This window comes from Mauremys mutica, chromosome 7 (assembly GCF_020497125.1).
Source record: "Mauremys mutica isolate MM-2020 ecotype Southern chromosome 7, ASM2049712v1, whole genome shotgun sequence".
Taxonomy (NCBI): domain Eukaryota; kingdom Metazoa; phylum Chordata; order Testudines; family Geoemydidae; genus Mauremys; species Mauremys mutica.
In genome coordinates this window covers 79,756,573-79,782,365 of record NC_059078.1, presented here as the reverse complement: position 1 = coordinate 79,782,365, position 25,793 = coordinate 79,756,573, and the positions used below count along the sequence as shown (strand labels likewise).

The following is a 25,793-nucleotide window of genomic DNA, read 5'->3' as shown; positions in this document are numbered from 1 at the left end:
GGGTACGTCTACACTTACCTGCCGGTTCGACGCGGAGAGTTCGACTTTTCGGAGTTCGAACTATCGTGTCTGATCTAGACGCGATAGTTCGAACTCCGGAAGCGCCGCGGTCGACTCCGGTACTCCACCTCGGCAAAAGGAGTTGGCGGAGTCGACGGGGGAGCCGCGGAGTTCGACCCCGCCGCGTCTGGACGGGTGAGTTGTTCGAATTAGGGTACTTCGAATTCAGCTACGCTATTCACGTAGCTGAATTTGCGTACCCTAATTCGACCCCCGCCCTTAGTGTAGACCTGCCCTGAGTCTGTAAATAAAATGGTGGTTTTGTTAGCTGTCTGCTGTCTGGCCTCAAGTGATTTCTTCCTAAACCGGCTGCCTCCAAGGATATAACAGTTTGTCAATGTAAATCTCCAGTCAAGTAAACATCTGCATCTAGTCTAGTGAACACAGGCTGTCTCCATGGATGTCCATAAACATCTCATAATAACGGCAGTCACCTAGTTCTTAGCTTTCAGCAGAGACTGCACATGCCCTCTTTTTGTGAAATATTGAGATGGTCAGACAGAGGAGTGATATACCTGCCTGGATCTGTCTGTTATACCTGGCTCCTAGGGTCAAGTGATTAAATGAGAAACTCAACTCTCATTTTTTATTTTGAAATGGTTTTTCTAGCACTTCTAGTTGCAGACAAAAGCTTGGTAATGTGACCTGAGTACACCCTACAGGCTCAAACACCAGAAGGCAAAGGAAACTTAAAAAATTCTCCTGATTTTTATGCCAATCTCATGATTTTGCTGCTCTGGCTCATGATATGTGGATGCTTTGGGTAATGGGGAGAGGGGTACAGGTGGAGAGGGGTGCCAGGTACCTGTTGTGAAGAGGAACAGGAATTGGATCAGGTGTGGCTTGGAAGGTGATGCTGGTGGCAGACAGAGGGAAGAATTGCAGGGAGAATGCTGTTCTGAGCAGCTGCCAGTTGGCAGACCTGGAAGGGGAGTCATTCCCCGTTGTGACTGCCTGCTTTGGTAAACGCTGAAAGTGTTTTGTTCATTCCTTTCTGTTCTATTTTTGTAGTAGACAGAAGCTTAGGCATAACTGTAGTCTGTCTCAGGCAGAGCACCAGTGGCTAAAAACTATAATTACAGCTCCAGTTATGATCAAATTAAAAATATTGGGACATACGGGACAAAATTTTCAAATTTGGATGTTTTAAAATCTATGGATTTAGCCTTCTAACTTTAGCCACCCAGATCTCACAATGTTGGCCATTGCTCTTTAAATACTAGAGGACAGAAAGGTGTTCCTCTAGTTCTGAAGCTTTTTGCACATTCCTACTTTTAGATTCCAATATTCAGTACTAGTTTCTAAAAAGGACTGGCAGTATCTTCAGAGGAACAAAAAACCCACACCCAATCCTCCTTTCCCTCCAATTTATATAAAAGAAATAGAAACAGTCCTTGCAACCTTGGCTGTAATTTATTGTTTTTCATTGGCGCTGTTATCACTGAGTGTTACTGAAGATTGTGACTGTACCCAAAATTAAAAAGCCCTCCTATAAATTAAATAAAACCATCTATCAGGAATGATCTTTGGCTGGTTGGTGTTGCAATACTGGGAGATGAAAGTCATTTTTAAAATTAAGAGCAAAGCTTCCTTGAGTTTACTTCCACACATCATGATATAAAACTGAAAACGAATTTCACAGCACAGCGGAGAGATTGGAGGGTCACAGGGTCAGCAGAGACTGAGTCAGAAAATACAGTGTCACAAACAGCAGACAGCATGATTCACAGCAAATAATTTAGTTGCTCAGAAAAGGAAAAGTAATTTTCATATCGCTCCTGACCCAAAGCTAGGAGAACTGATAACAAAGTGGCTCTACCACTTCCAGAACAAATATCTTTCCCATATGCTTCTGCTTCACTTCAAGCACAGGAAACAGCTGAGTCACAAACAGTTTTCATGAGACTTATGTGAGAAGAAATAATTTGCCCCAAATCAGCAGTGGTTATGAAGCAATACTAGATCATGGATGAGAAAATTCTTATATTCCTTCATTGTTGTATGCAGTGTTTTTGTAGCTGTGTTGGTTCTAGGATATTAGAGAGACAAGATGGTTGAGGTAGGGTCTGATGAAATCTGCATTAATTAGAACATGGATGGAATCGTGGAATCAAAACAATAACACGGACTCCAATGCTTTAAAAAAAACACAAAAAAACCAGCACTATACAAAAAATAAAGATGTCTCCTTGCTGCAGCCCCGGTGCCAGAAAAGGTCTGTCTCCCTGGCCACGGTCCCGGGACCAGAGGAGATGGATCTTTTTTTTAAATGGAAAAAACAAAATTAGAAAATAAATCCAAAAATCCACAATAATGTACTCAGAGTGGGAAATGTACTCAGTGTGTCATAGCTAAATACAAGGTGAAACAGATGTTTAGCATAAGTAGTTAAAACATATTTCAAGGGACCCTTCAAGGTGAAGTGGCCTGTTAACTCCTTTCTAGTCATTGAAAGGAGAGGATCTGGGGGGAGAGGTGTGGTTTAGTGGGTTATACATTGTTGTAATAAACCATAAGTCTAGTGTCTCTATTCAGTCCATGGTTTTTAGTGCCTAGCAAAGTTAAGAATTTACTTCCCAGGCTTGTGTTTTGAGTGTTGTTCAGGTTTTCTTTGAGGATGAGGGCTGAGAGGTCAGATATAAAGTGATCACTTCGTGAAAAATGTTCACCCCCAGGTGATGTGGAGTTTTTGTCTTTTATCATTTTTCTGTATGAGTTCATTTGAGAACATGTCATGTTCCTGTTCCAGCTATGGACTGGCTAGAGCTTGCTTACACACCAGATGTGTTTATCGTAAGATTTTTTAATGGTCTGCCAGGTACAGCTGAGGTTCATTTAAATAAGGTGATTTTGTAGACAGTGCTTCCTAGTGGCTGAACAGTATAATAGTTTAGCATTCCATTACATCTCCCCTTTAAGTTCTATGTTCCTAACATTTACAATATTTACACTATCAGGCTGTCTTTGAGGTTCACTAGGGATCAGTCTAAGTGTCTCTGAACAGTACTGATTTTCTAATTAAGTGACCCAAAAGCATAACAGCTTGGTCATTTGGTCATCCATTAGTTGTAATGACCAGCTATGGTTGGTTTGAAATCCTTGAGCCTTCTTCTGCACCTGCCATGCGTAGAGTTTGCTCGTTTTCTGAGGAACAAACTGTAGATGTCAACGGTTTCTGTTGAACTCTCCACTGTTGGTCTCACAAGTGATCTGGGTGCGAAATTCTTTTCCTTTACAACAGCTGAAGTTGTCCATCCATTTTCTCTATCCAATTTGACATGAATATGGTCACCAGGTTCTAGACCTGGCAGCTCTCTGAGCGATGTCTGTAGTAAAATTGTTCATAACCTCTTTTAGCCTTTTTATCCAATTTGTCTAATCACTTCCTGTCTGGCCACTTTAGAAATAGTTTCTTTTCCAAAGCTGGAATAGTAGTTCCGAGTTGTGCTGGACTATATTCAGTAGCCACTATTGGTGCTGATCTGTAACTCAGAAGGGCAAGGAATAGATCTTCCTGCTGCAGAGGCAGCACTGGTGGGGGGGTCTTGAGAGGGCTGTGGCCATCCCAAACTTTGCCTTAAGCCCCCATAAGCACCACCCCCAGAGCAGAGCAGAGAGAGCAGTGGCTGCTGGCTATGCTTCCAGCTCTAGCAGTAGCACAGGAAAAAGCCTGCAAAGGTTGCTATAGCGATCATTGAAACAGACACACTAGAAAGGCAGCAAAACAGAGAATGCTCAATTCTGCACTCAGTTATGCCCAGGTATCCCTTGAAGCACAATGATCAAAGTTAAATAGGCCAGTTTCTCCAGTCCTTTAAGACCACTTTGCATCACATAAGCATAAGCTGTACTATGTGCCTTTAAAGCAGCTGGAGAAGCCCTGTGAACTCCACCACCTCCTACACCAGCAGCTTCTTTGATTACCTCATTTTATTTCTTATTTCATGTAAATGGAGACGAGCTAACTGGTTAGAATATAAACATATATTTTCAAGTTCCTAAAAGAGGTACTCCATACAAGGCAGTGGTGAAGGGGAATTAAATAAAGAACAATATATAGGCATGTAGTTACCATGAGAGCCTTTTTAAATTTAAATAATTGAAATGAGTTAATCCCCTGTGTTCCAGTGCACATCATTGCTTTACATTGGATCAGCCTCTCTGAAATAACTATCTCACAAAGAAAAGGAGAACTTGTGGCACCTTAGAGACTTAACAAATTTATTTCAGCATGAGCTTTCGTGAGCTACAGCTCACATCTTCGGATGCATAGAATGGAACACACAGACAGGAGATATTTATACATACAGAGAACATGAAAAGGTGGAAGTATGCATACCAACAGGAAGAGTCTAATCAATTGAGATGAGCTATCATCAGCAGGATTCCACCTTTTCATGTTCTCTGTATGTATCAATATCTCCTGTCTGTTTGTTCCATTCTATGCACCCGAAGAAGTGAGCTGTAGCTCACGAAAGCTCATGCTGAAATAAATTTGTTAGTCTCTAAGGTGCCACAAGTTCTCCTGTTCTTATGTAATCAGGAGGCCAGTTCAAACATATCTGTATGAGATCTCCACACTATTCACTTACACTGTCTATAGATTCCCTTTTTTGTGTTACAAAGATGGAATATTGTGTGAAAGAACTGTGTGCAAAGTTATTTTATTTCTATAATGTGTTGTCTCTTGTCCTGGTTGTTTTACATCCTGTTGGACATACCCTGCTAAGAACCTGCCTTTGGGTGAACCAGAATTTCCTTTTTTAAAAAGTATGTGTTTAAAAAAAAAAAGCGGGTTAGACACATTTTCAGGCTTTTCTGAAGAGCTAACTGATTATCAATGCTAAACTGCAATGCATCTTCTTACTGAGAAACTGGATGATTAGGTGGTTTTAAAAAAAATTTAAACAGGCAGTAAAAATAGGGATAAATAGAAATAGGAGAGAAATAAAGGAGGACAATTTATCATAGAGAAAATAAACCACTGATAGGATCACGGGAAAAAAAGTATTTCAGAAAAAATATTTGAAGACTTGCATAAAATACACACCAACATGTTTGGTTAAAAAATGCACATTTATGTAGCCAGGGCTAAACTGTAGGTCTGGGTCTTTATTGAGTTTTATTATTTACCTGGAGTGAGGTCAATTAGAATTAGGGTGACCAGCTGTACTGATTTTATAGGGACAGTCCTGATATTCAGGGCTTTGTCTTATATTGGTGCCTATTACTCCTCACCCCACATCCTGATTTTTCACACTTGCTAGCTGGTCACCCTAATTTGAATAGATCTGAATAAGGACTGAATAAAAACAGTAGTAAGGGCCTCATGATTTCTTGCACAATTAACACTTTTAAAAAATACTTTAAGGATTATCACCCTCAAAATATTGAAATACAGATATCTCCAATATGAACCACAACTACCAGATTCAATTGATGACACCATGAAATATGTGAACAATCAAAAGAAGAAAATTTGACATGCTAATGAGAATTAAATAGTCATAGAAGAATCCATATTTTACATGTGTAATCTCATAAACCCACTTAACTAGCCCAAGACTTTCATATTTTCAATCACCTCATAAACTTGAAATGAGTGGTCTTAAGTACAGATGGATGAAAAGTAATAAATAACAAGGCCATAATGGAGACAGGAGATAACATGCAAGCAGTTGTTTGAAATAGCAGTAGTGTGTACAGGGAGCTTGACCACAAAATGTAGAAAACATGTTGTACTAGTGATAGGGTAAACTCCCAGTTAGATGATTGAAAATATTAGTCTTGGGCTAGTTAAAAGGGTGTAAGGAATACAAATTCAAGCCATGAATTCTGCAACAGCTGATTATGTCTGGTGCCAGGTTACAAAAGCAAAATTGCCACAGGTTGCCTTTCCCAACTGGCCATAAACAAAGGAAGAGCTGTCATTGTCACAACTCCCCTGGACCTGCTTGTGACTCCATGAACTAAATCCTTGGCATAAATTGAGTGACTAGTGGACTTACTGCATAGATACATTTAACTAATTTTTTTTTTTTTAAATCTGCACACCCAAAGAGAGGTTTACTAAAAGCATTAGCAGGGCGAGACAACAAATTTGCCATTCCCGAATAATAACTTATTTGCTTGTAAAAATCTTTTAGTGCAGGCGCCACAACAATTGATGGGAAAAGTGCCACCACTGAAATGATTAAAATGAATTATGGAAAGTCAGACAAGATAAAGCAGATTTAGCAGGACATTAAACAAAGCAGTAAATCATTTGTGAACTCTGTGGTTCAAAGCATATAAGCTGTAACAGTGCCTCGGAGCTTCAAAAAATGTACTAACTATAATGGAAACATTTTGTTTTGCTAACACTTAGTAAGCAGGTGGAGTTCCCAGCTATCCTATACAGAATCTGCACACACCTGTGTAAAACACATTTGAAGTCCAAACCTAAAGCCTTTTCTAGGGTTTGGCTTTATTAGTAACTAAAATAGTAATAGAAAAATGTCAGCTTAAGCCTTTTATCCAAGCTTTCCCTGCAGGACCTCCTGTGTCCCAGCCTTTAGTTGCCTCTGCATGAAAGAAAGCGTGAGAGATATTCTGACCCTATCAAAGCCTGGTTGGAGTTAACAAAAGATACTTACCACTCTAACTGAATCCTGCACTTTTATATAGGGTTCAAGCACCTGACCTCGAGACACAAAACTTTCCTGCATCCCTTGGCAAGGTTTTAGAACCAGTTTCAAAGTTTCTTTACTAAAAGAAAACCCGAGAAAGAGTTTCGCCACTGGAACTGAGACAGATCTCTTATGCTGATTTTATGGGAACTACTGATTGTAGTAACTGAAACTGCATAATACTTGTACAGAATGGAGAAAATAAATCCCATGAAGGTATGAGCAGAGTAACAGCTGACCACTACCCATGGCTAAAGATTAGTGCATCATTCAGATACGCATGCAAAAGCAAATGTGATAACTAGTTGAATTTTTGTTTCATGAGATGGGTCATGATATGGAAAATTTGAGAAACTGATTTAGACCCATGAACTCCAAATACTATTTGAACCATACATTATATAAGTTTGGCAAAAACAATTGAGGATAAGAATTGTGGCACTCATGAAATGTCTCTGCTATTATTGTGTCCTGTTTAGGGTGGGAGTAAGATACTCCTCATATCAAGTATGGCCCAGCTGGGGTGGGGTGGGGTGGGTTGGTTTCTTGCTAACCCTGTCAGTAGTTTATTTTAACTCATGAACAGGAAGGAGATTGTTACAGTATTGTAGTAGCATATTGTAATGTAGCATTAAATATATCGTTTCTGATTGGATTACATACTGAGACTTTTAAGGTCTATCTTCACCAGGCAGCTGTTATTGCTTTGTATCAAAGAGCTCTTGGGAGGAAGAGAGAAATAGGATAGTGAAGGAAGAAACTCTCAAAGGGTTGGAGGATCAGTCTGACTTGCTGCTCTAAACTGTGAATGCGAATCAGATGGCTGGGATCAGCTAACATGGGCCAGATCCTCAGCTGGTGTAAACTGGCATAGATCCACATGGAGTTACACTGATTTACACCAGCTGAAAATCTGGCCCTGAGAGTATTACAGTATTTTGTATCAGAGGGGTAGCAGTGTTAGTCTGGTTCTGTAGAAGCAGCAAAGAATCCTGTGGCACCTTATAGACTAACAGACGTTTTGCAGCATGAGCTTTCGTGGGTGAATACCCGCTTCTTCGGATGCAAGTAGTGAAGTGGGTATTCACCCACGAAAGCTCATGCTGCAAAACGTCTGTTAGTCTATAAGGTGCCACAGGATTCTTTGCTGCTTTTACAGTATTTTGACTCCTTAGTTTCTGGTCCCCGTCAGAACCAGGAAGGCTAGAGGTAAGTGAATATGAACATCAATGGAAAAAACAGACATCCACAATTTTTCTGAGCTAAAAAAAGGTTTGGGTTGAATTTTGGGTGAAGGTCTGCATCTGTCTGTACTTTATCTGACTAGTTTATAAACATCCCTAGAACAAATCCAAGGCTGGAATGAGAGGGACAGTGGGGAACAGAGGAGAAAGTCAAGTGCCCTTTGAAAATACACAAATCACGGGTACAGACCCACTAGCACATCAAAGAGGTTCTGTTTACATGTCACTACAAATAAACTCTGACATTAAGCAGCAATTGCGCTAAGTACATGTTGCTGTTCTGTGCATAAGTTCTTCTAACATCATTCTTGCATTTGACAGGATTTATTGGTTTGTTCTCCTTAGAGTTCCTTTTATTGTGGCAGTTTGTCATGTACACTTTTGAGGTAGGTGAAACTATTGGTTGAGCAGCATCCTATTGTTTGTTATTTACAGTAGTGGCTTGAGGCCCCAGTTGGGTATCGGGGAGGTCTTACAAAACGCCTGATCCCACATAGGTCTTACCCTTACCCACTATGAAGAAAGGAAAATGTCCACATGCATTTTGATGTTTTTTCAAGTAAACAGTTTACCCATCAGTTCAGATTCTCAGATAACTAATGATTTAAGATCTGCAATGGGGCACCCAAAACAAAGTCTACGATTTTAAATAGGGTGGATTGTGTTGTGCTTTTTCTTCATAGGGAAAATCAAAGATGATATGTCAGCATGACCTTTATTTTAGATAAAGAGAACAGCAAAACATGAAACAACAAAAGTAAAGAGCCAAGAGAGAGCACATAGTGTATATGCCTCCTCTGTGCTGGTTTGCACTGAAATGAACACAAAATGGGTGCATGGCTCTGTAGAGATTTAAAGGTGCAATGCACTGAAAACAAAGGCATTGAAGTTGTAATTATAATATACACTGCTACCTCGATATAATGCCACCCGATATATCATGAATTTGGATATAACGCAGTAAAGCAGTGCTCCGGGGAGGCGGGGCTGCGCACTCCGGTGGATCAAAGCAAGTTCAATATAACATGGTTTCACCTATAACGTGGTAAGATTTTTTGGCTCCCAAGGACAGCATTATATCGAGGTAGAGGTGTACCAAGATTTACTTACTTTATTCCTTTCTCCTCATCCTTCAATTTTTGAGAGCTTGAGTTTACTGAGAGTTACCAGTTTCACTATTACTTTCCATTTTGCATTTGAAAATATTGGAAGAACCTGAGATACAAACTTAAAATTGGCATCCTTATCATATGGTTTCTAAGTACATGACAAGTGAACAAGGCAGATGGTTGCAAGAAGAAAAGGGATGTTCCCTTGTGTTTAAGGCACTGGATTGTGCCCCAGGAGAACTGGTTTCTGGTCCTGGTCCTGGCACAGATTTTTCTGTGATATTGGTCAGGACTATCATAATACATATGCAAAAGAAGGATAAACTAAAGATGCATGAGCAACCTTAATTCTGGCATGTCTTAACTTCTGAGTGCTTGGCTTTGCGATTTTAATGCTCCTTTAATGTATTTTATATATATTGTGACAGACTCAAACCAGTGGGGGTACAGGAGTCTGGTAGAGGGCAAATATACTGGTCACTGGATGAGTAGTTTTCTGTTCCCTGAGTGACCAGAGCAGGGGCTGCACTAGAGTAATCAGGAACCTGCTAGAACCAATTCAGGCAGACAGGCTGATTAGAACACCTGCAGCCAATCAAGGCAGGCTAATCAGGGCACCTGGGTTTAAAAAGGAGCTCACTCCAGTCAGGCGAGGGGGGGGGGGGCAGAGGAGAGGAAGTGTGTGTGAGGCGCTGGGAGCAAGAGGCGCAAGGAGCTGAGAGTGAGAGTGAAAGGGCGTGGGCGTGCTGCTGGAGGACTAAGGAGTACAAGCGTTATCAGACACCAGGAGGAAGGTCCTGTGGTGAGGATAAAGAAGGTGTTTGGAGGAGGCCATGGGGAAGTAGCCCAGGGAGTTATAGCTGTCATGCAGCTGTTACAGGAAGCACTATAGACAGCTGCAATCCACAGGGCCCTGGGCTGGAACCCGGAGTAGAGGGTGGGCCTGGGTTCCCCCCAAACCTCCCAACTCCTGATCAGACACAGGAGAAGTTGACCCAGACTGTGGGGAAGATCACTGAGATGAGCAAATCTGCCAATAAGCGCAGGACCCACCAAGGTAGAGGAGGAACTTTGTCACAATATGGTGTTATTAATAATTTTGGTATTCTATGTCACTGTAATTTCTTTGCTCTTTTATGATTTCTGTAGCCAAATGTTAGTGAGAGTGTAAGGAAAGCGTGTGTGACCTGCGGTTTATCTTCACCATCAGAGACCTTGGAGAGAACAGAGAGATATAAATAGCTCTAGTGGTTTCCAGCAAATGCCGGACAGATGATAGAATGATTTAATATTCTGATGTTCTGCTTGTCCCTCACCTGAAGATATAGCAGCTCTCTCCTCTTCTCTTCCCAACACATGCACACACACTAAGTGAGAGGGCTGACTGATGCTTCAGTCAGAGGACCAACCACAGAGAGTCGTTCAAAAAGGTCATTTCTACATCCTGCGATGTTTTTTTAAGTGAGTCATGGAAAAGATCAATACTTTTTTCTGCCTTAAATAGTAATCCTTTCTTTTAATGTTGTACTGATCTGTTGAAGTATTCTGGACAGATCACACAGCACTTTTACCATTTGTAAAGCACTGATACAGTCAGAAAAGTAGTTTGGCTTGAGTCACCATGGCATTAATCCAGTTTGAATTTGGTGCATCTCCCACACAAGCAGTATTGTCATGTGTCCCTTCCTGTTGGTGGCCACACCACAGCCCCCTTTGGGGTGACTGCAGTTATGTAGGGGCTATTGATTTGACCAGCATCAATCATTTATCTGGCACAACTGAGTTTGACAAGAAACCCAATGCATGCTGCACTGGGATGCTTTGGAGTTGTTTATAGAGATATTCAACTCTACCAAGATTAAAGGCCCATTCCCACAGTCCTGAGGCAGACAAAACTCCTGAGCATGTTAATTCAAGGCTCCAAATAATACTGAAAAAAGCATTATTTTTCTGGGTTTAATGCTGAGAATGTTTTGCATCACCAGTGACATCATTTCAAATTGGTGGCAGTTACTAATGGACTGGGACCCTATTGCACTTGGCACTGTACAAGTGCTGCTTTTTAGAGGACACATTTTCAGCTGTGGCCTCTAAGTGCATGCACAAAATGTTATATCTAATGTATATGCAGTCCAAAACTCCGCAAACTGCTTAAGCAAACGTCAGGATGTAAATGTCCAAAGAGCAACTATGTCTGCTTCAAAATGTGAAATGCTTAGCAAAGTGCACATCAAAAGACATATGTAAATGTACTGGCCCAGAAGGTGAACCTTAGATTCACACACGGAGATGAGTTTCATCCCTCCAGTATGGCAGAGGTGGGCGCCTGACTCCATACCACCTTCCCCACTTTCTGGAGCCATTTTAGTAGTTGAAGGTTCAACTCTCCCCCAGGCAGAATGATCTGGAACAAAAAACACAAGGGAAGAATGCTCTGGGCTAAAGTCATTGATGAAAACTAGACCAATTTAATTAGGGAATGTACTTTGCAAACAGTGACTTGTGCTCTGCAAAATAGATTTGTGCATATTTTAGTCTAATATCTGTGTATGCTCAATCTTTAGAATTTACTGTGCAAAGCCTGTTGGGGGCATTCTGTTATGTGGCGGACCATTCCAGCTAGAACTGGTTGAAAATTTTGCAGCAAAACAGATTTGTTTCTGAAAATGCTGATTCAATGAAATCAAATCTTTTGGTGGAAATCAGGTTTCCTGCTCACCTGCATCCCCAGGCTCTATAGCAGCCTACTTGGTGAGGAGCTCAAACCAGAATTTTTCAAAAAATTATATTTTCAGTTCTTCCAAACCAGATTTTTTTTTCAAAAAAATATCCTTCATGCAGGATATGTTGCTTATCTGACTTCTTGTTCCATTTGGAATGCAAGGTTTTTGGAAATGGAAAATTTTACACAGAATGGGAATTCTGGTTCTTGCACAGCTCTAAGTCCAATACTTTCATACAGGCAGGTGTTAGATTATAGAAAATATGTGTGCAGACGTTGGTGAGCTGGCAGATAGAAAGTTCAGTTTCAGGTATGTATAATATTTCATGTTCACTAAGGAAGACCGTAAAACACCCCGAGAAAATGTGCCCCTAAATTTTTATCGGATTATTTCTGGATCATTTTACTATAGCAACTCTACATGTAGGTTACACAGAAAGCTCGACTGTGTATCTTTTTTAAAGCAAGACAGCAAGAGCATCTGAACACTGTCTTCCACTGCCATTCACATTATGTGCTAATTAGGTCACTGATAGAATCAAAGATACAGAAAACTGGAGTCACTGCTCAAAACTGGCTTCCTCGTATAATCACTGTGTTTTGGTTTAATTTGTCTAAAAAATGTTCTAGTGTCTCTGCTAACATTATCCCTGCAAAGCCAGGCTGCACATTGAGAAAGCAGAGTGCTGCACATAGGAACATTTTGTGCAGCTGGGCAGAGTGATTGCTTGCTCACATGGCTTTTGCTTGGTTTATACCTTGCTCATCAGAAAATGGCATAAAAATCATACGGGCTCCAGTTTTAGGAAAGGCTAGAACACCCGCCCCTTATGATTTTAATCAGTGATGTGCTGCCAATACTTGCACAGAAATTGCCCCATACTTTTATCCTGTAAGAAACCCCCATGGGTCAGAAGTGCCTGTGTTTGCAATGCCTAGAGATGAGTGACTGGGGAAATCTATCAAATTTGTTTTTTGTTGAGACAAATGTATTCTGTCATAACCATAACTGAGGAGGGAGGTAGCACCCCTTGACAAACAAATTGATATTAAATCTGGGTCCACAAAAAGTATACTGTGTAGTATAGAACAGTGCCCCACCAGTGTGATTCGAGGGGCATCAGAGTGGAAGTAAAGACTGCAGGAGCATGTGGGGTTGGAAGCTGCTATTTGGCAAAACCTGGTGCATCCCAAAGGCAATTATTTGCTCTTTGGTATTTTTATGAGTTAATTCTGGCAGGGATGATTTGAATCCAGAGGGGGAGTAGGCTCCATCAAAGGCAGGGAAATCATTCCAAATTTCCCTTTAGTTTGATGATGGGATTTTAATAAGAGCCTCCCAAAAACCCCAGGGAGTTGCCTTCAATGCATCGTTACATACATCCTGTTAGTGACCGTCTGAAGTGTTCTGCATTCTTTTTAACTTCAGTTCAGTTGTGTGTTATAAAATAGAGTGCTAAATGTAATTGCCACTTATGCAGCATTTCAGTATGAGTAATTCTGGGCTGTGAGGAAAATCAGATTAAAAATAAGACTGCAATCAGTGCTAATCATGCTCTATAGGACTGCACCGTACTTTGAATCATCTGACAACAAATCACCAGACGGAGAAATATTAACTCCCCCAGTGCACCAGTGCATTTTCCCTGTAAATATGTACATCTCCTTCAAATGTTCCTGAACAAAGAGTTTAATTCCCAGGACAAAATTGTCATTATTATGGAGTTAAAGTTGAACATGGTAGTTTTCTCAAAACACAAAATCATATCCTGGAAATTCCAAGATAAAGTTCCACTTTGTAGAAGAAACCAAACCATTAGAAAGTCTGCGGATGGATGGTTAGGCACTTGGACAGCCAAAGGCTTGCAAACCAAGCACAAAGGAAATACATTCCTTCTCCTCACAGCCTGTAGTTTCCATATGCCTCTTCCCTCCCATTTCAGACGATGTGACCTCCATTGGCTTTCCCTGTTCTGCTCTTCTCAGACTGAACCCACCTTACCCTCCACCCACGTCTCCCTGCCTCCCCTTCTTCCGTCACAGTCTGGGCCGTGTACTTTTTGCTGTGTGTTTCTAGTGCCTACAGATGACTAACAATGTTCATAATGTGCACTTTGACCATGTGGCTTTATTAAATATGTGAAAAGTCTGGTTAATATCTAAATAATTCCCACCCCAAAACCAGCAAGATCAACAGAATAAAAGCTACGCTGCATGTCGAGAAAGCAGAGCAGTGCACTTGCACATGTGAATATTTTGTGCTTCTGGGCTAGAGTGTTTAGTATTTGTTACTGCAGAATAATTATGATCAACAGAATAAAACAAATATGGAGTTTCTAGTCAAAGCTGTTCTAGAGATGTGATAGGACAGAAATATATGAATGGATTTTCAAAAGTAAAATCTCATTTTATTTTGAATACTGATCTCTCCAAAATGCACAAACTTGCTTGAAAATTTCCAAAACCATTCCTCTTGAGTGCTGGCATGTGATATTTTAGATGGTTTTATCCCATTTTGCCAAAATTGTGATGGAATCAATAGTGGGTATGTAATGGGAAGAGTTGGCTTTTTTGTGTGTGTGTGTCTCTCCAAAATTATGATTTTACAAAAATATATAGAGCAGAGAAATTGTCCAAAGCCTGAAAATAATGCAACACAGATAAAACTTTACTTGCAAATAACAATATGAATTTGAATAACTTTAAAAGTTGAAGTTATATAAATCTTGAATTCTGTGCTTAAATCCAAAACAGCATGTACAGGAGCAGAATTTTTTCTCAAAGCTTGAGAATGATAGGTACAGTGCCTTAGCTATGTTGCAGTGAAATATACCTGACACAGAATTTTAGTACATTGAACTGTCATTGTATATAATATTTCGGACCGAAACAATTCAAATGACTATACTGAAAATTAGGAAGTAAGGGTTGGATTGTGACTAGCCATGCAAGGGACTAATGGAGAATAAAATCCCCACCGTTTTAGGTGGCCACGTTAGTGCTCCCCTCTTTGACATTCCAGATATGGAGGGGAAAGGGGAATAAGAGTAGGGGCTGCATGCCTGGTACTCTCCTGCCCAGAGCAGGTGGGTGGAGGGAGGACAGAGAGAAGTGGGGAGAGCCAGCAGAGAGCCCGTGGGAAATGTAATGGGTGCAGGTTAGTTATTCCCATCTGGGAACAAGGGGAGAGCAGGGAAGGAATGGTGACTCTGTAAATCATATTCCCTACCTCCAGTGGCTCCTGGGGACAGTGCAGCATAATCAACACAACCCTAAACTGAGCCATAACACAATTAACAATCCAGTTTTCACTAGAATCATAGAAATGTAGGACTGGAAGGGACTTCAGTAGGACATCTAGTCCAGTCCCCTCCACTGAGGCAGGACTAAGTATTATCTAGACCATCCCTGACAGTTGTTTCTTTAACCCAGTGCTTAATTTGTGCCAGGACTTGCCAGGACTGAGCCCTGGCACCTCTAGCCTTGGCAGTCTAGCCTTTGCAGTCTGTAGCTCCAGCTCTGGGTTTGCTGCATCAGTTATGAATGTAAAAAAATTGCTTGAACCCTGGCACCTCTTTCATTACAAATTAAGCATTGTCTAACCTGTTCTTAAAAATCTCCAATGACAGATATTCCACAACCTCCCTATGTAAATTGTTCCAGTGCTTAACAACCCTTACAGTTAGGAAGTTTTTCCTAATGTCCAACCTAAATTTTCCTTGCTGTAATTTAAGCCCATTGCTTCTTGTCCAGGCCTCAGTGGATCTAACGAACAATTTATCAACCTTCCTTTCATAACAGCTTTTCATACTTGAAGACTGTTATCATGTGTGCCCCCTCCTGCTTAATCTTTTCTTTTCTCCAGACTAAGCAAACCCAGTTTTTTCAATCTATCATTGTAGGTCACATGTTCTAGACCTTTTTAATCATTTCTCCAACTTGTCCACATCTTTCTTGAAGTGTTGTGCCCAGAACTGGACACTGTACTCCAGTTAAGGCCTTTTCATATCTTACTTACAAACAGACCTGCTACTACATCCGAGAATGATGTTAACCTTTTTTGGAACAGTATTATATTGTTGACTTATATTGAGTTTGTGATCCACTATAACCCTTAGATCTTTTTCTGCAGTACTCCTTTCTAGGCAGCCATTTGCATTTTGTATTTGCGTAATTGATTATTCCTTCTCAAGTGCCCATTTGTGCATATTGAATTTCATCCTGTTTATTTCAGACCATTTCTCCAGTTTGTCAAGATCATTTTGAATTGTAATCCTGTCTTTGAAAGAACTTGCAGCCCTCCCAGCCTGGTATATTCTGGAAACTTTATACGTGTACTCTTTATGCCACTATCCAAAACATTTCTGAAGATATTGAATAAAATTGGATCCAGGACAGATCCCTGTGGAACCCCACGTGATATGCCCTTCCAGCATGACTGTGAACCATTGATAATTATTCTCTGAGTATTGTTTTCTAACCAGTTGTGCACTCACCTTATAGTAGGCCTTCTCTTCTGTGTATTTATTAATGTGGCTCTTCGTTAATAACCTGTTTTATAAGAAAAAAAATGCCAAATGATGTTTAAAGCACTAACTTTTGCATGGAGAGTCTGTCCAGAAACACTGGCTAAAAGCATCCTCCAGCCCAAAAGAAATTAAATTATGCCTGCAAATGAGTCATAAACAAGTGTAAAATATGTGCCTGGAAAGCGATTTAGTAATAGAGGTCTGACATTAAAATTAGTTTGAGTAATTTAAACAGTTTGATGATGACCTTTCAAGGTAGGGGTCCTCCAATCCAAATCACAGTGAATACTATGCTCCTTGGGAAAATCACTCAGAACTCCATATTAAGGTCAAATTCTGCCTTAAGTAACAGCAATGTAACCCCATTTTATTTCAATGGATTTACATAGGATATGAATTAGCAGGGAATTTGATCTAAAATTGTGTGTAGGAATGCAGAGGTTACACGTACGAGACCATTCTATGCCAATCCCCCCCAGATTTGTAAACATTTTCAGCATGTCTGAGAAATACATAGCATCTAATTTTTAGCTCTGCCTCAACCAAGCGTTTGTTTTTGTTGATGCAATTTAGTGTCCATAAGTAATGGCTCCCACATTAAATTCTGGGTTCAAATACCAGCAGTATTGTCAACACCAAGCATTCAAAAATCAAGAGTCAGGCCCCCAAACACTATGAGATTGGTTTAAGAATCATGGGATTATTTATTTTAAATTAGATTTTTAAAATAATGCATTTTATGTTCTTTTTATTTGCCTTCTGGTGTCTAAGCCCTTAGGGTCACAGTTGCTTCACATTTTCAAACTTTTCTTCGGAACCATGAGGCCAAGAAACCTGAAACTCTTATGCAATCTCTTGATTCCAGTATCTGGGGCCTTAAGAAAAACACCAAATACCATGAGACTTGTGATAAAATCATGAGAGTTGTAACACACTAGCAGCTAGGCATCTAAGGCTGTGTCTACACTACAATCTTTGGTTGACGCAAGTTACGCTGACATAAAGCCACAGTTAGTATATCACTTGTGCATGTGCATACTTGGTTCCTTCCATTGTCACTGTGTGTACTCACCAGAAGTGCTTGCTTCAATGCACAGTGTGGGGCACCCAGTGATGAGCTGCCAAAATCTTAACAACGGGTTCCCTATAAAAAGTTCTGATTTAACAACGGGTTCCCTATAAAAAGTTCTGATTTAAGGGATGTGCGACAGCGTGTATTTTTTGTACCAATAGGGTTACCATACGTCCATATTTTCCCAGGAGGTGATTAAGAACCGAAAAGCCTGACATGTCCAGGAAAATACAGATGTATTTTAACCCTACCTAAAGTTCTTTTTTAAAAAGATGGGGCTGAACTAGAAATGAGCTCCGTTTCACATGTGTGGGTGGTGATCAGGGACAGTCTCAATTTTTGGGTCTTTTTTTTATATAGGCTCCTATTACCCCTCACCCCCGTCCCGATTTTTCACACTTGCTGTCTGGTCACTCTAGGGTGTGTACATGTGTGGGTCCCAGCTGCTCCCTGCCCCCCCCTCATTAAAGCAGGTGTGCAGGGTTACTGCCCTGGGAACTGCAGAGCACCAGTGGATGTGGAGCTAGCTGCAGATAGGGGCGTGGGGCAGGGCTAGCTGGAGGCAGGGAGTGACACGGGCTGGCTGTGGGCAGGTGATGCAGACGGGCGGGCTGCGGGTGGCTGTGGGCAGGGGGTGGCTGCGGGCGGCTCTGGGCAGAGGCTGGCTGCAGGCAGGGGGTGGCTGTGGCAGGGGCTGCAGGCAGAGGCTGGCTGCGGGCAGAGAGTGGCTGTGGCAAGGGCTGGCTGCGGGCAGAGGGTGGCTGTGGCAAGGGCTGGCTGTGGGCAGAGGGCGGCTGTGGGCAGGGGCTGGCTGCGGGTGGCTGTGGGCAGGGGGCGGCTGCGGGTGGCTGTGGGCAGGGGCTGGCTGGGGGCAGGGGCTGGCTGGGGGCAGGGGCTGGCTGCGGGCAGAGGGCGGCTATGGGCAGGGGGTGGGGCAGGGGGCTGGCTGGGGGCAGGGGGTGGGGCAGGGGGCTGGCTGCGGGCAGAGGGTGGCTATGGGCAGGGGGTGGGGCAGGGGGCGGCTGGGGGCAGGGGGCGGCTGCGGGTGGCTGTGGGCAGGGGCTGGCTGGGGGCAGGGGGGGCAGGGGCTGGCCGGGGGCAGGGGGCGGCTGGGGGCAGGGGCTGGCAGGAGGCAGGGGGCGGCTGGGGGCAGGGGGTGGCTGTGGGCAGGGAAGGCGGGGGAGGGGTGCAGATACTCACATGGGGGGGGGGCTGGGAGCAGCAGGACGCTGCCGGGACTCACGGGGCAGCAGCAGTTCAAGGTTGTTAGTGGAGTTCATGGAGCAGTTACAGATGATGGAGTGCAGCTTCTGGGACTGAAAAATGAGCACTGATTGGTTGGATTGTATTGTAAAGCAGGTTTGGGGTGACGATCAGTAGCTGCAGAACTTTTGAGAGCACAAGGCCACATTCCTGGATCTGTGCAGTAGATCTAAGCCATTTGGATGTCAGTAAGATATCTGATACAGTTCCATATGGGAAATTATTAGTTAAATGGAGATTAATGTGAGAATTGAAAGGTGGATAAGGAACTGATTAAAGGGGAGACTAGTGAAAGTGGAACAGGTGCAGTGAAGGGCTAGTAGGATGATCAGAGGAATGGAAAACCTACCTTCTGAGAGGAGACTCAAAGAGCTTGGCTTGTTTAGCCTAATCAGAAGGAGGCTGAGGGGAGATACAGTTGTGCTCTATAAATACATCAGAGGGATAAACACCAGGAGGGAGAGAAGTAATTTAAGTTAAGGGTCAATATTGGCGTTAGTACAAATGGATATAAACTGGCCATGAGCAAGTTTGGGCTGGAAATTAGACTAAGGTTTCTAGCCATCAAAGGAGGGAAGTTCTGCAACAGCCTCCCAAGGGGAGCAGTGGGTTCAAAAAACCTAACTGGTTTCAAGACTGAACTTGATAAGTGTATGGAGGGGCTGCTATGATGAGACTGCCTGCAACAGCATGTGGCCTATCTGCGACTGCTAGTAGCAAATATCTCCAACCGCCAGAGATGGGGCATAAGATAGGGAGGACTCTGAGTTACTAAAGAGGATTCCTTCCCAGGTGTCTGGCCGCTGGGTCTCACCCACACACTCAAGGTCTAACTAATCATTGTATATAAGGTCAGGAAGGAATTTCCCCCCTCTGCAGCATGGGGCACAGGTCACTTGCTGGTATGAACTAGAATAAATGGTGGATTCTCTGTAACTCGAAGTCTTTAAATCACGATTTGAGGACTTCAGTAACTCAGCCAGAAGTTAGGGGTCCTTTACAGGAGTGGGTGGGTGAGGTTCTTTTGCCTGTGATGTGCAGGAGGCCAGACTATATGATCACAATGGTTCCTGGCCTTAAAGTTTGAGTCTATAAAACAATGTGCATTGGATGAGTGAGCCCAGAAGAGACATGAATAAGAGACAATGTCAATATTCTTTAAGGGAAGGGGAATTCTATCTGCCTTTTCCTGGTGTGGCTTTGGATCCTCATTATGCTAACAATGATTGTGAACTGTGCTCACGCATCGCGCTAGCACAGGCTGCTTCAGGGAGTAGGAAGCCCCGCCTCCGAATCTCTGCTTGGTTTCTTGCTGTAATCTGTGCAGTGCCATTGTCACACATCAAGAATGCTCGTAATACTCCATTTTTTGGAAAAAACATGTAGCAGCAAGAACATACTTTTCTACTGTAGGATGATCTAGCAGAATATTTACCAGATTTTTAAGATGCAAGTAGACAGGAAGCTCCAGGTTATCTCAGAATCAGCACATTTAACTGAATCCTGATTTGACCTTTATAGATGTATAAAACCAGGTTTGCAGACACTGTGCTTCAGGGTTAGTTTGGATTTTTCTATCCATTCCTCTTTCGCAGAAGCAGTTTCCATGCTGCTCATTTAAAAATCCTTTGTTAGTTTAGCACCCCTTCCTTCCAATTCAGTTTAATTTTTTTCACAGCTTCCCTTGGAGTATGGCTATCAGCAGAATTTGTTAGAGACAACCGAAGAAAAGTCTCATGAGAACCTTAATTGGTCATCCCTATTTGAAGTAATAAACATGACATAGTGTATAATGAGCAGACTGCTAATAAATGTTTAAAGAATGAGAATACCAAACACTTGTATCAATGTGCTAGAAATCACAGTTTCTATTTAACAACATAGTTGTAACTGCAGAGTGCCTGATCCCTTTTTGAGAATCTCCTGGCAACCTGAGTTTATATATATTGAAAGCACTGCTGGATGTGCTTTGTGGTTTGTGAATATTGCAGGGCTAATCCCTATGGTTCTTTGATTATGAGCATGTGCAGAGCAGCCCAGCGTACGGTATGTGCATGTAGAGCTAACACAGAGACTTGCCTTGCAATGCCATGTTTCTGTATGTGTTCCAGCAACTGAAAAACAATTGGGGAGGCTGCCTGCTTTATTGACTAACTGATGTTTTCTTGTTTCTGTTTCAGCATTCAGGATCATTCCTTCAACAATACAGCTTTAGCAGAGTAAGTGAATAAATATTTACCTATACCATTAAATAAGAATGATATGTTAAGCAGGGCAGAGAATAATTTTAAATACTATTTCAAAAGTGAAAAAGCTTTCTGTAACATTTTATTATGCGCAGTCTTCTGGGATTTTAATATTTTATTGAAAATATGCTGAATATGATATAAAACAACTATTTATTTACAAATGGTTAACTGTCCATTAGCAATGGGCTTGCATTATGAAATAATATCTTTATGTTGCTGTTTTCTGCCATATATATATATTTTACACATGTTTGAATATATGATTGTATGTATGCTGTACATCTCATGAGAAAATATTGCTAATTCTTGTTACTGATCATGACAAGCAAAAGTGTCAGTTTTCTAAGAACACATGGGCTATGCTTACTGTCAGCATTGGCAGAAAATATTCTTTAAGAATGTTTTGAGCAAAACACTGCAGTTATTAGGCAGGTTCAGTATCTGAATGCAGTTTCCCTTTGCAATTAATGCAGTAAACTTTTTACATGCACTTCTCCCCCTCCCTCTTTGGTTTTAAAGAAATATGTTTTGCCTTTTTATCTTAGGAAAGTGGACAGACAGCAGAACAGTAGAAAACATAAAGTTACAAACACTGAGATGCCATTAGCAATTTAAAAATTTTTCCCTTAAGGGAACATGCTTTAATTTCAGATGTGACTATTCTGTATTATTCATTGACATTAGTACAGACCCTGTTTGTATTTCATAGGTATTTTATCCCCAAATTTCACACACTTGATTATATTTCAGAAGACTGCTCAGCTGAATTGTGGCCAGCAGTTTCTCAGAAGGGAGATGATTTATAGATTTGTTTGCATGTAAGGTACATTTCACATTGCTGAAATGCTAGGAATAAAAAGCCTAAGTTGATTATGAACTGTTTGCTAAAATGTTGCAGGGGAAATTATATATTTTGAAAGCAGTCTAGGTTGTAACTCAGTTTGAGCAATTCATATGTGCTGTCAAACTGACTAGAGAAGAACGGATGTAACATTTTTCTAGGAATTCCAAACACCTTTAACCTCCTATATACTGCTCTCAGTTTGCTTCAGGTATTAATTTTATCCCAATTTTTGAAGTGCTACAGTAATCAGCATGAAATTAAATGGCATAAAAAAAAAAGAAAAATGGTTTTTAATATTATTTTTAATTAGTTTTGCCACAATATAGCTCCACCTTTAAATACTGTATTGTGCCACAGTGGGGTCTAAAATGAAGGACAACATGTGGGACTTTCCAAATGAAGGGCGAAGTAGGACATCACATTTTTAACACTTTCCCCATCCCTTCTTTTCCTCAACCTCGGGGTTCCCCCTGCCTATGCACATCTTTGCCTTTCCCCTAGTCATGCCGCTAGAGCCAATGGTGCAAGTCTTTCTCTGCCAGGCTTCCTGTCACCGTAAAGACCGGAGGAAGCATTGCAGAGAGGCCTGCTTTGTAGTGCTTGTCCTGGGTGTGGTGTTCTGTCCCATCTAGTGGCCCTGAGACCAGTTAGAGAGAGAGAGAAAGACAGTGAGGCCTGGACTACACTACGCGTTTATACCGAATTTAGCAGCGTTAAACTGATTTTACGCTGCACCTGTCCACACAACGAAGCCCTTTATATCGATATAAAGGGCTCTTAAAACCGATATCTGTACTCCTCCCCGACGAGGGGAGTAGCGCTCAAATCGGTATTGCCATGTCGGATTAGGGTTAGTGTGGCCGCAATTCGATGGTATCAAGTATCAGAGGGGTAGCCGTGTTAGTCTGGATCTGTAAAAGCAACAAAGAATCCTGTGGCACCTTATAGACTAACAGACGTTTTGCAGCATGAGCTTTCGTGGGTGAATACACTTCTTCTTGCATCTGAAGAAGTGGGTATTCACCCACGAAAGCTCATGCTGCAAAACGTCTGTTAGTCTATAAGGTGCCACAGGATTCTTTGAGGCTTTTACAATTCGATGGTATTGGCCTCTGGGAGCTATCCCACAGTGCACCATTGTGACTGCTCTGGAAAGCCATCTGAACTCGGATGCACTGGCCAGGTAGACAGGAAAAGCCCCGCAAACTTTTGAAATTCATTTCCTGTTTGGCCAGCGTGGAGAGCTCACCAACACAGGTGACCATGCAGAGCTCATCAGCACAGGTAACAATGCAGTCTCCTGAGAATCGAAAAAGAGCTCCAGCATGGACTGCATGGGAGGTACTGGATCTGATCACTGTATGGGGAGAGGATTCCGTACTAACAGAACTCCATTCCAAAAGACGAAATGAAAAAACATTTGAAAAAAATTCCAAGGCCATGATGCAGAGAGGCCACACCAGGTACTCAGTACAGTGTCGTATGAAAGTTAAGGAGCTCAGACAAGCCTACCAGAAAACCAAAGAAGCAAACAGAAAGTCCGGGGCAGGGCCAAAAACATGCTGCTTTTATGCTGAGCTGCATGCAATTCTAGGGGTGTCCGCCACCACTACCCCACCCCGTCCGTGGATTCCGAGGTGGGGGTGGTAATCGCAGCCATGGCTGAGGATTCTGCGGACTGGAAAGATGAGGAGGAAGAGGAGGACGAGCTTGCAGAGAGCACACAACACTCCGTTCTCCCCAACAGCCAGGAGCTTTTTCTCACCCTGACGGAATTACCCTCCCAAGCAACTATCCCAGACAATGAAGCCATGGAAGGGACCTCTGGTGAGTGTACCTTGTAAATATAAGACATGGTTTAAAAGCAAGCTTTTTTTAATGATTAATTTGCCCTGGGATGCATTCACGGCCAGTACAGTTACTGGAAAAGTCTGTTAACATGTCTGGGGATGGAGCGGAAATCCTCCAGGGACATCTCCATGAAGCTGTCCTGGAGGTACTCCAAAAGCCTTTGCAGAAGGTTTCTGGGCAGCGCTGCTTTATTCCGTTCTCCATGGTAGGATGCTTGACCATGCCATGCATGTAGCAAGTAATCTGGTATCATTGCATGACAAAGCCTAGCTGCGTATGGTCCCGGTGATTGCTGGCATTCAAGCAACATTCGTTCTTTATCTCGCTGTGTTATCCTCAGGAAAGTGATATCATTCATGGTAACCTGGTTGAAATTCAGGAATTTAAGTAAGGGGACAGAGATGGCCATTCCTACTGGGCTGTTTGCCTGTGGCTTAAAAGAAATCCTTCCCTGCAGGTAGCCAAGCTGGGGGAAAGGAGGGTGCGATTGGCGCTGAGCTTTTCCGCGTTTGGCTAGCAGGGATCTTTCCTGCTACCAGCCATGCAGTTGGGAGGGGGAAAAGGGCGGTGTTTATCAGTGATCTTCCATGATGCCAGCCACGGTGGGGTTTCTGCTGCTGCACGTTAACAGGAAAGAAGCAGCACTCGACGGTAACACCAAAGCTGCAGGCACTCAATATTAAGATGCAAAATGTGACCTTGTAGTGAAGACACATGTGCTATGTAAGGTGAATAGTGTTGTTCACCGTGAAAGAGTATGACCATTGTTCTCTAAAATGTATATTTTTAAATACTTCTTTCCCTTTTTTCCCTCCCTCACACAGGTGCAAAGTTTTCAAGCCTCCCTACTCCGTCCTGAAGGATATCTCAGATAAGGCGGCGGAAAAAAAAGACGCGAGAAGAAATGTTTTCAGAAATCATGGAAGTGACCCGCAATGAAAGAGCTCATCTGAATGAGTGGAAGGACGTGGTAGCAAAGTACAGGAAAGATGTCAGTGACCGTGAGGACAGGAGGGACCAACGTGAGGACAGGAGAGACGCTCGAGATGAGAGGAGAGATGCTCAAGATGAGAGGTGGTGGCAGGAAGATCAGCGGTGGCGGGATGCAACTCTGGGGCTGCTGCGTGATCAAACTGACATGCTCCGGCGTATGGTGGAGCTTCAGGAATGGCAGCAGGATCACAGAGTGCCGCTGCAGCCCCTGTATAACCACCCTCCCCCATCACCATGTTCCTTAGTCTCCTCACCTGCCAGACGAGTAAGAACTCGTGGGGGTAGGCTCCGTGCACCCGCCCACTCCACCCCAGTGGACAGCCCAACCAAAAGGCTATCATTATTTTTTTTAGTGGCCTTTTCCTTCCCTACTATTCTCCTCCCAAACCCCACCCGGGCTACCTTGTCAGTTCTCTCCCTCTTTTTATAATTAAGTAATAAAGAATACATGATTTTTAAACGAGAGTGACTTTATTTCCGTAGAAAGCAAGCTGTGATCGAAGGGGAGGGGGTGGCTTACAGGGAATGAGTCAATCAAGGGAAGCGGGGGTTCATCAAGGAGAAACAAACACAACAGTCACACTGTACCCTGGCCAGTGATGAAACTGCTTTTCAAAGCTTTTCTAATGCGCACCGCTTCCTGGTGTGCTCTTCTAATCGCCCTGGTGTCTGGCTGTGCGTAATCAGCGGCCAGGTGATTTGCCTCAGCCTCCCACCCCGCCATAAAGGTCTCCCTCTTACTCTCACAGAGATTGTGGAGCACACAGCAAGCAGCAATAACAATGGGGACATTGGTTTGGCTGAGGTCTGAGCGAGTCAGTAATGTGTACCAGCGCGCCTTTAAACGGCCAAATGCACATTCTACCACCATTCTGCACTTGCTCAGCCTGTAGTTGAACAGCTCCTGACTACTGTCCAGGCTGCCTGTGTATGGCTTCATGAGCCATGGCATCAAGGGGTAGGCTGGGTCCCCCAGGATAACGACAGGCATTTCAACATCCCTAACTGTTATTTTCTGGTCTGGGAAGTAATTCCCTTGCTGCAGCCGTTTAAACAGAGTAGTGTTCCTGAAGATGCGAGCGTCATGAACCCTTCCTGGCCATCCCACGTGGATGTTGGTGAAACGTCCCTTGTGATCCACCAGTGCTTGCAGCACCATGGAAAAGTACCCCTTGCGGTTTATGTAGTG

At 42.6% G+C, this 25,793-nt stretch overlaps 1 protein-coding gene across 2 annotated transcripts in view; it reads left to right on the top strand.

Annotated features, from left to right (window-relative positions):
* Positions 1-25,793, top strand: part of FAM13C (family with sequence similarity 13 member C) — a 250,496-nt gene that overhangs the window by 117,533 nt on the left and 107,170 nt on the right. For both annotated transcript variants that reach the window (XM_045023232.1, XM_045023233.1), the window contains exon 7: positions 20,848-20,886. In XM_045023232.1, coding sequence (XP_044879167.1) covers positions 20,848-20,886 — 39 coding nt within the window. The remainder of the gene's footprint in view (positions 1-20,847; positions 20,887-25,793) is intronic.